Raw genomic sequence first — 12527 nt, 5'->3', positions numbered from 1 at the left:
ATTTCTCGCTAACGTAGCAGTTATGTGACTCCACTGTCCGTCTATCGATCCTGGTGGATCTACCCGTTCCGATTCTTCATTCGTTCTTGCTCCAAAACGATCCGGTCTGATCAATACAAACTGAGGACAGTTTAGGAACGTGTCTTAACGGTAACTTGTATTTGGGTGGGCCAGTATAACATTGTGAGGCGTGTTAATCGTACGCGAATCATTGGTGTCAATGACAAAAATAGATGTCCATTGCCCAACACGTTGTACAATGTTTGCAAAAACATTATCTGCAGATTTTCATAGCTTGAGTCGTCAAAGTACGCTACTCACTCTAATTATGCTCTACACCAGAACTACAACAGTGCTTATGTATGTGTCAATATTTCAACATTCATTTTGCTACGTCAACCTGTTACAATAATCTGGAGACACTGCAGATTTGTTTTGATCTTTGTCTCGGAACTCCACAGTGTGCTTATTCGGAGTACAATTCAAAACTTGGGAATACTGCCGGGCCAGTTGAACCGTGTATTATTGATCAGCTGTGTGACGGGTTTCCGGTGCACGATGTAGTTCACTTGGGACTACCTCTACTTACAGAATTAATACAGGAAGCCAGGATAAGTTCCTTGGTTTATTCAACCAATCAATTCCCAGATCAGATTAGTGACCAATGGCATCCACAGTTTTGTGTGCATCAACTACATCCGCTGTCAACGTTGTACGGATGAAACAACGGAACAAGTGTATCTCCCACGCCGACTGTCTCTGTTTTTATTTGTTCATTTCCTTGTTCTGTTCACTTGTCCTACCATACTAAACAGATTGACAGTAAATAATTTCCTGTCAGTGGTTGACTGAAAAATCATTTGTTTTCCTTGTCGCTGCTCAGGGATACAACAAAGCAGTAGATTGGTGGGCCTTGGGTGTTCTAATCTACGAAATGGCGGCTGGTTATCCACCATTCTTCGCAGACCAACCAATTCAAATATACGAGAAGATTGTGTCAGGAAAGGTAAATGATATCATACTATTATATTCTGACATGGTATTTTTTCAGCTAATATTTCGTGCTTAGTCTCTGCCTCTTGGTAGACTTTCTGTTGTGCTTCTTAGTTTCACATCATAATCATTATCATCATCATCGCTTTGAGTCTACATTTGTGCCTACTTGGTTTTCACGGAATGATGCTGTACAACAGCAGTTACATGCTTGCAACCTTTGAAACCTCTCAAATTAACTTCATTTTACCCACTGCATCATGTGATCGTTATGCATTCACAGTGTTACAGAATGGGATAAGGCAGAAACTGAGACTTGGTTAGTCACTTCCTTGTTTGACAACAGCGAGAAGGCCTAAATTATCACCGTCAGTGACGTTTTATGTGGCTTAAAATGTTGGGTTCGCTAGAACGCAGTTCTTCAAGTTAATTAGTGAATAGCTCCGAAGTACACCCGAAACACATTTCGAGGCCCACTCAGTTCAGGGCTTAAAATGTTGGGTTCGCTAGAACGCAGTTCTTCAAGTTAATTAGTGAATAGCTCCGAAGTACACCCGAAACACATTTCGAGGCCCACCTCAGTTCAGTGTTTTTTTAATGTCTTTTATCCAGCCATCAAACTGTCTAGTTTGGAATGGCACGAGCAGGTGGGAACGTGAGAAACCTATAATATGGCAGAACCACACGAAAATATCTGCGAAATATCTTGGTATGATGGGCTTCCAGTTTTGGATCCGCGTGGTCTTTACTGTGCCTGGCTACATATGCCACATAATTTGGCTGCTAATTTATTTCAGTGACATCCACGTTTTTAGCTTTCATACAGCTCGTCTAACCAAGTCTGGAGATGCTGGCATCTTGAAATGCTTGTCTGGAGGTAGCACCATGTTATTTTTCTCCTCCTATTGCTGTCCATACTGTCAACCACAGTCACGGGGATATTTTCTGCAGGCCCCGGCGTTTTTTCCACCTCAACAGATTACCTGTTTTGGTACTACGATGAAGTGATTATTCTAATGCTCGGCTAATTGCATTTCTATTCCTTCAGGTCCGATTCCCCTCACACTTCAGTTCTGATTTAAAGGACCTATTGCGCAACCTGCTTCAAGTCGATTTGACTAAGCGTTTCGGCAATTTGAAAAACGGCGTCAATGATATCAAGACACACAAATGGTTTGCAACTACTGACTGGATCGCCACATATAAGCGTGAAGTACGTCTATTACTTGTGGTGTATGTCTATTTGAAAGGCGCGGTATAGTCTCATCTATCCGAAAATGTGTATCAGAGCGATTTAAATCGTGTGTTTATCATATTGCCCATTCGCAAATGCTCACATTAAGCAAACAGAAAAGAACCCTACCAAAAGTACATTTTGCACGATGACGTTGTCTCGGAGACTTTCTGTATTGTAGAAGATGGCAAATTGCATGATAAAATTGCGTTTCACGTGGCTACTTTATATGTTACTGTTGCAGTTTCCTCTCTAAAACCTTTCATCTAGCACGCTACTTACATATGCATGCATGCGTTTTCATCTCTCCATAATTTGTTCATTTTAAACGACAGTTAGTAAGTTGAGTACGACGCACGTCCTTGGAACTAAGCACGATAGTTTCCACTTTCATCGTGTTCATGGGTTTTGTTTCCATACAGTTCCGCGCACATTGTGAGGTTAAGCATTTATCATTTCAGCGATGAACACATGACATGAACAAATGACAGCATGTTTCTCGACGGTCACGAACACACACGTTTATTGTCGTGGGTCCCATGTCGTTGTGTCGTTTTCATTGTTCCTGCGTTCTGCTTATCCACGCTTGCTAGGATGCTTTATTTTGCTTGTTTGTTTACTTTCTCGTGGTACCTGTTTCTTCCACTGATGCTTACTGACAAATAACGATATACTGGCAAGTGCCGCATACATTGCAAACCCTGGCTGGCTTATCCGCTTCTTAAGAAAACCACAAGTTATACCTGCCCTTGCAGCGTAGCTGGCTGATATTCCCTACATCTGGTCCAAAATTCGGTCCCAACGCTTGCAGTTTATGGTCTTTCACATTTTCTTCAGCGTGGATATCGTAGTGCAAATTATCCGATGATCTGATAGTGCTTTCGTGGTCTTACCGGACACACATTTGATTGCATGTTGCCACGGTCTTCTACCTGGAACTTGGTAGACTTGCGAATAAATGTGCGTCTCACACTTAATGCCTCGATGTTGTCTCCGATGCTGTTCCTGTTTATAATTCGTTAGACGTGATCGGGATTTTCAGTTACTGTTGAGTGTTCCCGGATACCCATTTTGGAGTATCGGAATAAACATCGATATTTTTGTTGGTTCTAGCTTGAACACAGAATTCCCACAAGATCCAAGAGAACTGTTAGTTAGCGAAATACAATCATTTGCAAAAAAATCCGGCTTTTTTCGAGAGACCCACCTGGAACCCAGCTGAATCTCTCCGTTGTGATGCTTCCAGTAATTACGTCAAGTAATGCTGAGGGTCACTTGGTGTTCTTCTATGCGGTCCAAGTGTGATTAAGTATAAACACGTTATAATGAATTTGCATGCTGAGTACGACGCAGTACTAACCATTTACCGTTTGCAGCTTCCTGTGGTTAAGGGACATCATGCAGTACTTGTAAATTCAATTACGTCAGCACAAGCTAGTTGATCTGAGGTAGCGTCGATCTATTCTTTGCCGCATAAGCTTTTAATCTCAAAGTGTTGAGAACCGGACTGTCTTGTAATCGCTTCTGGTGCCAACCTAGTTTAGGCTTTTTTATCCCTAGTGCAAATATTGCAAACTATGGCTGAGACCTTGAAGAGGGACTGAGTTTTTTCTTCCAATCTTTAGGAGCGGCTTTTGATTATTAGTGACTAACTTTACTGAACCAGGTCACGGCTAGTAAAACGTGTTGTGAGCCAATTGCACGGTTCCATTTTTATCAATTTAACTTACACACTTTCCCGTACTAGATTCTCTTCTGAACTGCCTATATTTTCCCCTTTCACATGCTTGTACCGGTTGAACCAAGTACCCGGCTTCAAGGTTAAGGTCCCAAACGCGGTAGCTAACATTCTGAACTTGACAAACCTTATTACACACATGGTTGTCGATCTTTTATTCCCTATTGGTTGATGATGATGACTGTTCGACCCTAGTCGACTTCTGTGAGCCCAATATTTCCAGTGAACGCAGGTGAGGTTGTGAACCGGCTGTGCTGTCTACCGCGATCGTTAGTCAGAAATTTGAAGATTGAGGAGGACTAATGATGAGTAGAACTATTTTCTCTATATGCTGAGCCAAATGTAAGTATATGCAGAATGAATAGGAATTAATTACACTCAAACGATTTACGCTGTTTAAAGATATTATGCGAGACAGACGTTTTGGACGTTTGGCACGCCCATCTGAAGGGAATCGCTTTTCCTCCGAAGAGGACTTTATGGTAACAACTCTTCAGTGGTCCATTCACGAACGGCCCCATATTCTTCCTTTCCAAACTAATCCCGTCTCGATTGAATGATTTCGCATACATGTATATTTATGAAATTTATGTACTTTTGTTGCCACATAGCTGATTGTTGTATTTTGGTGTGTAAACAAAATTGTGTTGTACGAAGTAAACGTCAGTGCTTTTACTGGCCATCAGGTGCCGGACTGGCTTCATATTTTATCATATGAACCCAAGTTAAATTTTCTCCCTTTCTTTTCTACATTTATTAACACCACAAAATAATCAAGGTACCATACTGCATGGTAGTAAGACAATTAATCTTCCTAACTGGTTCATTTGGTTTCGGAGCCCTTTCTTTTAATTTTTCTGCTCTACTTCCTTTGTTACTGACTCATGTGTGGTTATTCCCGTGCGCTCACACTACTTTGAAATAAAGTAAAAAGTAAAACCCAACTCATTAAATGTTCGCCCTAAGTAAGGTAGCGTTTAATTTATCCAAGCAGCTGAATAGGCGTTGTGTGCGAAACCTCGGTTATTCTGATGAATACAAACTCTTTGGAAGTGGAAGTCTACTCCCATGTGCCCCTGAGCAATACGGTTAACTCCGTCTTATTTAGTTCACTCCTACACTTTTCGGGGCCCGTTATAAGTAACCTCTAGCGAATCAAAAACTTTGTCCTGGTGGTTCTGTTCTAACGGCTTCAAATGAGAATGTCCATTAGGTATACAGATTTTAAGCATTCCGTGCTTACGGGATGTTGGTCTAATCACGGTTCTACCGTTATAGAGAAGTGCGTGTTATTAAACAGGTCTTATATTTTGTGGAGTATCAGAGACAGAGGGATTAGAAATGCTGTTCTCTTCAGCTTGGATCTGAACGTTGAACATCGAAGCTGTTAAATCGATATTCCATCAGGCTTCTTTGAGGGACACTTCCGCTCTCGTTGTTTATAATGTTCCTACAGTTTCTTGACCGGTTTAAATTTACGGTGTGCTTGACATGATTCTACAATGTTACTACCATTTCTCAACCTCAGCTGGATGCACCATTTACACCCAAATGCAGCGGAGCAGGCGATGCAAGCAACTTTGACGATTATGAAGAGGAACCACTGCGTATTGCAACTACAGAGAAGTGCGCCAAAGAATTTAACGAATTTTAATTCCACCACAATATGCACCCAACCACACCACTCCTACGTGCTCGCCATCCGTAATCCGCTATTCTTCGGGGGCATGCAGGCCTTTCATGTGTGATCTGAATTCTGTTTCTCTCTATCAATGTCTTTTAAGCAAAACTCCTATCGTTTTAGCCGTATGTTTCCTGCTGGTCATATGCATTCGACCCTCCATCTCCTCGATCTCGGTCTACAGGTGCATAGCTAATAGGTTGAGATTAATCTCCTTCGGGGCTGTGTTCCATCTCCTATCTATTCCTCCTCAGTACCGCCCACGACCCAATCCATTTTCGCATCATGAAACTCTTCATTCGGAACCTTCTCTTGTGTGGCTGCTGTTTTTGGATCGGACGTGATTAGTGCGCTATATGTACTGATGTGAACAGGTTATGACCTACCATCCTCATGATGCTTTCCGGCTCACCAAGTAACAATCTGAATGAGGATAACAACCGAAATGAAATCGCGATGCATCATTTTGTCTTTGTCCGAGACACCAGTCTGGTAACTACATCGTTCGACCCTACTCCGGCGCAGTTTTATTCAGGTACGCTGTCATTGTCAGTCCGCATCGTGGATCATTTTCAATCAAGAACACTTGTTCGCACTTCATAATAATTTCTAGAACGTCTGTTGCAATTTTTCCCCAATTGAACATCACTGCTGACTTGATTGTGAATTTAACTTGAAGCATAAGAAGAAATGGAGATGTCGGGCAACTGTAGCATATTCACTTGAATCATTGTTCTCGTTCGTTTTGAAAAACTGGCCTGCAGCAATAGCCACCCAAAGCCTCGATCAGGTCAGCTTCTTATCTCTTGATGTTGCGTCGTCCTCTGCACATCATTCAAAACCCCGGGCACTGTTTTTGTAAATACCTTACTGTTATGAGACGGACGGCCTAGAATTTGTGTGATCTCTTGATAATTTGCGGAAAAACCATGAATATGCTTAGCCCATCAAATTCTAGCTTGTTCACTTATCTATCGTGTTCCTACAACCATTATATTTGGTATTATTACTACTCTTTCGTTCCGCAATGTATTTTTCATTGAAATTCAAGAATGTTCGCTCAGTGTCTTATTTGCTTCCGATTGTCCTTTACTCATCTAATACAGTGGGCTAGGGGTTTGCCCCATTGCACAGTAACTTGGGATTACAATTAAGGACTAACAAAAAGCGACGTATTAGGGTTTGTAAGTTGTCGGAACTTCACAACGGTGCGCGCAATTTGGGCCACCAGTTCAGCTCATTTTGAGACAAGAGCAGATATTCCGTGTCCTGAGTGTCAAAAGCCCCAAATAAAGCTTTGCTGAGCCTTAGAAGTAAGTATCAGCGCTAGACTGAATTTGGGGTCACATCTTTGTTGCTGCTTGTTCTCTTCCCTCGGTCTACTTATAGCCTTATTGCAATCGACTTCAGCTCTTCATTTTGGTTGACATCGTTCATTTGAGTTTTACTACCCGACAGTTCTATCGTCTTCAGCAACAGAAGTATGCACACTTATTCTAGAAATTATCCACACTTAGCAATTGAAAAGCTTATTCTCGTGCGTGGTGGACAGATCAGCAGCCACCTGAGAAACAGTCGATAGACGCAGTCGAGTTAACAGCATCGATTACTAACTGAAGTGGATTGTCAGTCAGCTCTGATAGGAAGTATTAACCACGTGACAATCCAGAAATCTTCACGTACTGACATTCGGCATAGTCCAAATAATATGCAGTTACTAGTAACCTTAAAAGCGGAATAATACCCCTCTGATTCATTCACTTCGTATAGTTTAGAAACAAAAATTCCTGTGGCCGGTAGTTAATGTGCTGTGTACAAAGAAGTATCATAACAGGATAGACTGAATCCAATCATTTCGCGTTTCTCTCAGCCGTTTACCTGCTCTAATGTTTTCACTGACTTGTGTTTTAGTCCACCTAATTATGTGCCCACCATCTTACCCTAACCTTGCTTACGAATGTAAACAGCTGAGGAGATAGATGAAATAGCTGGATTTAGTCTATCCTGCTATGCTGTTTCTCGCTCTCATTGAGTTTACAAGGGGAATAAGTGCATGAAATGTGGTACTTAGTTATGATTATAGTATGCGTTCAAACGAAGAATTTCGATTTCCTGAATCGTACAGGTGTCTTACAATTCTGCTAGCAAACACTCACTATAGATGAATAACTCCGTGTGATAAGGATCACTACAACATTAACTTGGAGTAGCGTAGTGATTAAAAACAATACCTACTCCTCAACTGGGTTTGTCTCATAATCCAAGACGCAAAACGTTTCGGACATTTTCCTGTACTGACATTCATTCGCAGCACATCAATTTCCATGAAGAGCTTGGTGTGATAGGCTACATGACCAATAGTGCTAGCGTCACAGCGAGTCTGCCGGTGCTGCGTAGCAGTGCGCCACTCAGTATGACTAATGCTGTCAACAGCAATCCTCTAGCATTCTACAGTCTGCCTACCTTCGTGTGTAGTCCGTTTGATGCGATACTAACAGACCAATGCGAGTCGATGAGATGACCAGAAGATAGAGATGTGTCACCATGACCTACCTAGTAATTAAGGATCACGTGTGCGCTAAACAAGTAATGATGTGAAAGTGTACACTTGAAAACTGTAAGCTAACGTCTTTAACCAGTTGAGCACACCTAGTTCTAAGCAATGTGATTTTTTCAACGAACCTTTCATTGATGTTAGTTGCTAATTGCTGATTCCGTTCGAGGAAGAACCATTGTTCGAGTACGCTGCCACGCATATCGGAACGGCTTCAAGGAACTGGACGAAGGGATCTCCAGCACAGAAATATGGATACCTGTTTCACAGTCGCACAGACAAATCAACAGAATTATAGGACCTGCGCAAAATCAGCCCACTTGCGACACCCCGTTTGGACGGCGGACTTCAAGGTAGTTGTCTTTGGTGTTGAATATGATGGCGTATTCGACGTGATCCTATTCATCGGGCATCTCGGTTATATGTTATGATAGTTTCTGTACTACGGATTCTGATGTCAGGTAAGGGCAGTCGAAAGGTACACATCACAAGCAATTAAACTGACATTAATTTTACCTGGGGATCGGTAGAAACCTCTGAGGAACGGACATTTAAACTGATCATAAGTACATGAAACCTATGGTAAACAGATGAAAGAGCATTTTCCAGTGAAACAAAGGCTAAATCGTCAACCGAGTGTGAACAAGTTGGTGGCGTCCGTTTCTCTATAGAGCTACTATAGAACTACGTACACACGGATACATACCAAGCTCACTATAGTCCAGTCTTGCAGGGATTTAACTACAAGCACAATGCTTATTTGCATTGAAGCGATAAACTCAGCATATTTTACTTTATCCCAGTTGGTTTGCACATTCAATCTATTGGAATGAATATTTCAGAAGAAAACAAGGGACCGATTTTCCGGTCTTTTAGTAGGGTGGATAAAAGCCCTTCCTTTGGGCGAATCACCCGGCAAAATAATGACCATATTCAAGTAAGCAGTGAGCAAAGACCATTGCTTTCAGGCTTTTCTTCGTAGAGCTGCTCAGACTACAAACTTGGGTATACACTGCGGATGAGTACTAATGAGGTGAAAAACCGACCCTATTGCTTTCCTTCCTTTAGTGTGGGTCTACCAGAAAGATTGCTTCAGGACTGTTCTAACGAGAGTGGCGTGAGCGTGATTTCTACAATTCCCGCTACCACCAACTAAATTTGGATTTGTTGTGTTCTAGTATCATTTGCTTCGAAGTACATGGCGGCGAAAAACTGTCCTCCCAGTTTGTAAGTTGTGTTTGTATATGGAAATGAACTCAACACTACATCCGAGCTGCAATATCAATTCCCACTTCCGCACGACCTTATGTGATTCTCACTCTCTTGGATTATCCGGATTAACTGCGTCGGCGTTCAAACGAGAGTGGAGCGAAATGAATAAGTTTAGTTACATCGGAGGAATATGTTTCTTCAGATTCATTGATCGAACACAGTTGTTCCAGGCATGTGAAGACTCGCTCTGCAGCCTTGTATTTGCTATACTCAACAAGCGGGAGTTACTGGACACATTTGTGTGAACGCCTCGATATGGAATTGTGATTATTTTCTTTATCGTCGTATACTGCCTCAGAATAATATAAGATTTTGTAATTGAACATAAAATGAAAACAAAGTTAAAAGCTTGACAAATTATACAAAGGATGCGCTTATTCATCGTGTCTTGCATTTATTGAAGATGCGGTGGAGAATATCATCCGACGTTTAGGACTTATATCCCTTGAATTATCAAGTTGCGCACGTTCCAAAATCACTCAAACGGAACAGATACTTTTATGCCCAGGATAGGATACTTTGTTGGACAGTGAGGCGGTCGTGCTCATCAACATTCGTCACACGACTGGGTCCAAGCACATTGCTGTGGTATCATAGAGGGTCTACACGGTACCCGATGCGCCTCCGCACGATGACGAAATATATCAAGATAATTGCTGTACCCGAGGTAAGCAAGAGAACCACGCCAAATATCCGATTGCAGGCAAACTCAGTTGGTCATGCTCAGTTCGACCTCCAGTAACCTAAATTAGACATCAAATATATACGGAGGCAGGACTAATTTAAGAGGGAAGCTAACAGATGTGTAGAAGACGTCTCCTTAGTCCGACGAATTACTTGAGTATGAGGTACACCCTAACGCGTCTTCTTGTAGAAATGTTTTCTCGAAAATCCATCAGTTGTTGGTTCTAGCTATATTGGGCCAGGCATTCAACACTCACCAACAACTTGTCAATCCATCTTGACACAAAACACCAGTCCGGGCACGGTTCTGTAACAAGAGCACCTGTTATTTATATCCGTATTTAGGGGATTGTAATTGCATTTGACAAATGGTACAGAACTATTTTATTCTGACTGTTTGAGTCCAGTGGCACCAGGCTATTCACCCTGGAGGATCTCGATCAATTTACTGTTTTGACAGCCTTACAAGAGAACAGCTACCACAGATCACTGGTCGCGAGCAGCCATCTTGGGAGTAAATTATATGCCTAACGACCAGGCTTTCCGAGCGCAAAGTAAAACAAAAATGGAGAGCAAACTGGCTGATCCGAATCCTTTCTTTTTTTCAGGTGTCACAGGTTCCACGCTCCATGTAAGAAAATAAACCAAACTGACCGCCTCTTCGTTCTTTGCCTGGTGTTTCGGAAGATTATTTCATCCGGGTTACTTGAACTAGTAGACATAATTTAGCGCCATTTTTTTGTCAAAGTGAGCGCATCGCAGCTGAATGCAGACGAAAAATTAACTTAGTTTCTAAAAATCGGCTCTATAGGCAAGCAAAAGAGACATTGAGGGACTATATTTAGGATGTTTTGCAGCCTTCAGTTATCTGCAGTAAGGGCAACGATATATTCCGCGAGATCAATAATCAATGAATGTGATGTAACATCTGCACTTGCTGCACTCTGCCACGCTTGTGCGTTAGTTGAACTCGAATTCCAATATAAGCGGGAACAGCATGCGATCCTGTGGAACCAGAAGATGACAGTTCAAAGGGTGACGAACATTTGCCATATATATTGATCCATCCTCTAATAGCCACAATGTACTAATTGATTAGTCTGATCATTTTCATTAGGGTAGCGTCCGAATTCGTCATGATTCGCTGCGCTTTCCTGTCGAACAACAATCGGAAGTTGATTACCCATGTATAGTTTGCTTTTTGGCATTTTTACGTTTATTCTGGATTACGACATGGTGTGGAGAATTGGAGAGCAAACTACGTCACTGGACTGAAGCCGCGCTTGTGTGATTGAACACTTTAGAATCATTCATTGGTAAAGTGGTCCATAAAAATGATGGCGGGTATTTTAAAAGGCACGCCTTACTGAAGTACACCGCCATAGTTATCACACAGCTTTCTTACCGTTTTTTAAAAAGAGATTAAAAAATAGTGATGCTCTGGTCTGATGGAAACACTTCACCATGCCGGGCGAACGAGATGTGCCATAGAATGTTAATCAAATGGCGGTTTTACATGCCAACCTGGTCTCTTTATGGATGACGTTTTCGACCGGTGTTTTGCATTTTTTATTCAAAACATCTTCAATTAGAGGACCAGTGTTTTATTCCACAATAATGCGTAGCGCTCGACGGTGGACCATGTGTATTACGATGATGTGTTGCAGTAACTAATGCGCCAAACTGGAGAAAAAACTACTACAGTTAGGAGTAATTTAGTTGGATTTAGCACCCACAAAGCAACTTCCATGTTTTAGTTCCTTGTATACTTGTCGCGGTAGGTCAAACGGCTGTTCGTTTTTCGCGATCTTGATCATGTGGTGGCTCCAGTCGTTCCCGGTAAAAAGTGTTACATGAGCTGGTGTGTGCAGTAGTTTAAGGCCGCTGACAAACTTTTTACCCTGGGTCGGCATTTTCGTGGTGCTTGCTAACATATGGCCCCACTCATGGCACTGTTCCTAAGAGTCTATTAGTTAGAATCACCCAAATAATAGAAAACACCCAAGATACTGTACAAACGATCTCATTTGGTGGTTGGTGCTAAACCCGGTGATGTAGAAGTGCTTCGTCACAAATCTGTAAAATCTAAACCTCCTAAGAGCTGCTAGTTTTCAACCAAGCTTTGTACGCACCCCAAGTACTTCGTGTATTCCAAATTTCTGATCTGCTAAAAGATGAATCATCTATCGATACCCAAAGTACTATCGAGACATATTAGTTTTGTTAACTCAGGCTACTAATGAGTAGTTAGATTTTCCATGCTATTCAACCTGTGGCTATTCCTGTTTTCCCTATTTTTTCCACATGACCTCCTCTTGCTACTCTGCAAAATAGACCTTTGAATACAGGTTGCCGTACCTCTTCGGTGTGT

At 41.9% G+C, this 12527-nt stretch overlaps 1 protein-coding gene across 1 annotated transcript in view; it reads left to right on the top strand.

The window, feature by feature from the left end:
• The window catches only part of T265_06662 (hypothetical protein), a gene marked incomplete at both ends in the record, with an annotated part of 30494 nt that extends 23782 nt beyond the window's left edge, over positions 1–6712 (top strand). Inside the window, 3 exons of the mRNA XM_009171982.1 lie at positions 884–1006; positions 2042–2206; positions 5494–6712. Coding sequence (XP_009170246.1) covers positions 884–1006; positions 2042–2206; positions 5494–5619 — 414 coding nt within the window. The remainder of the gene's footprint in view (positions 1–883; positions 1007–2041; positions 2207–5493) is intronic.
• Between the last annotated feature and the right edge of the window lie 5815 nt (positions 6713–12527).

Source organism: Opisthorchis viverrini (assembly GCF_000715545.1).
Source record: "Opisthorchis viverrini unplaced genomic scaffold opera_v5_142, whole genome shotgun sequence".
NCBI classification, from domain to species: Eukaryota; Metazoa; Platyhelminthes; class Trematoda; order Opisthorchiida; family Opisthorchiidae; genus Opisthorchis; species Opisthorchis viverrini.
Note: the sequence above shows the minus strand (reverse complement) of the source record. Positions and strands in the feature narration are given on the sequence as shown.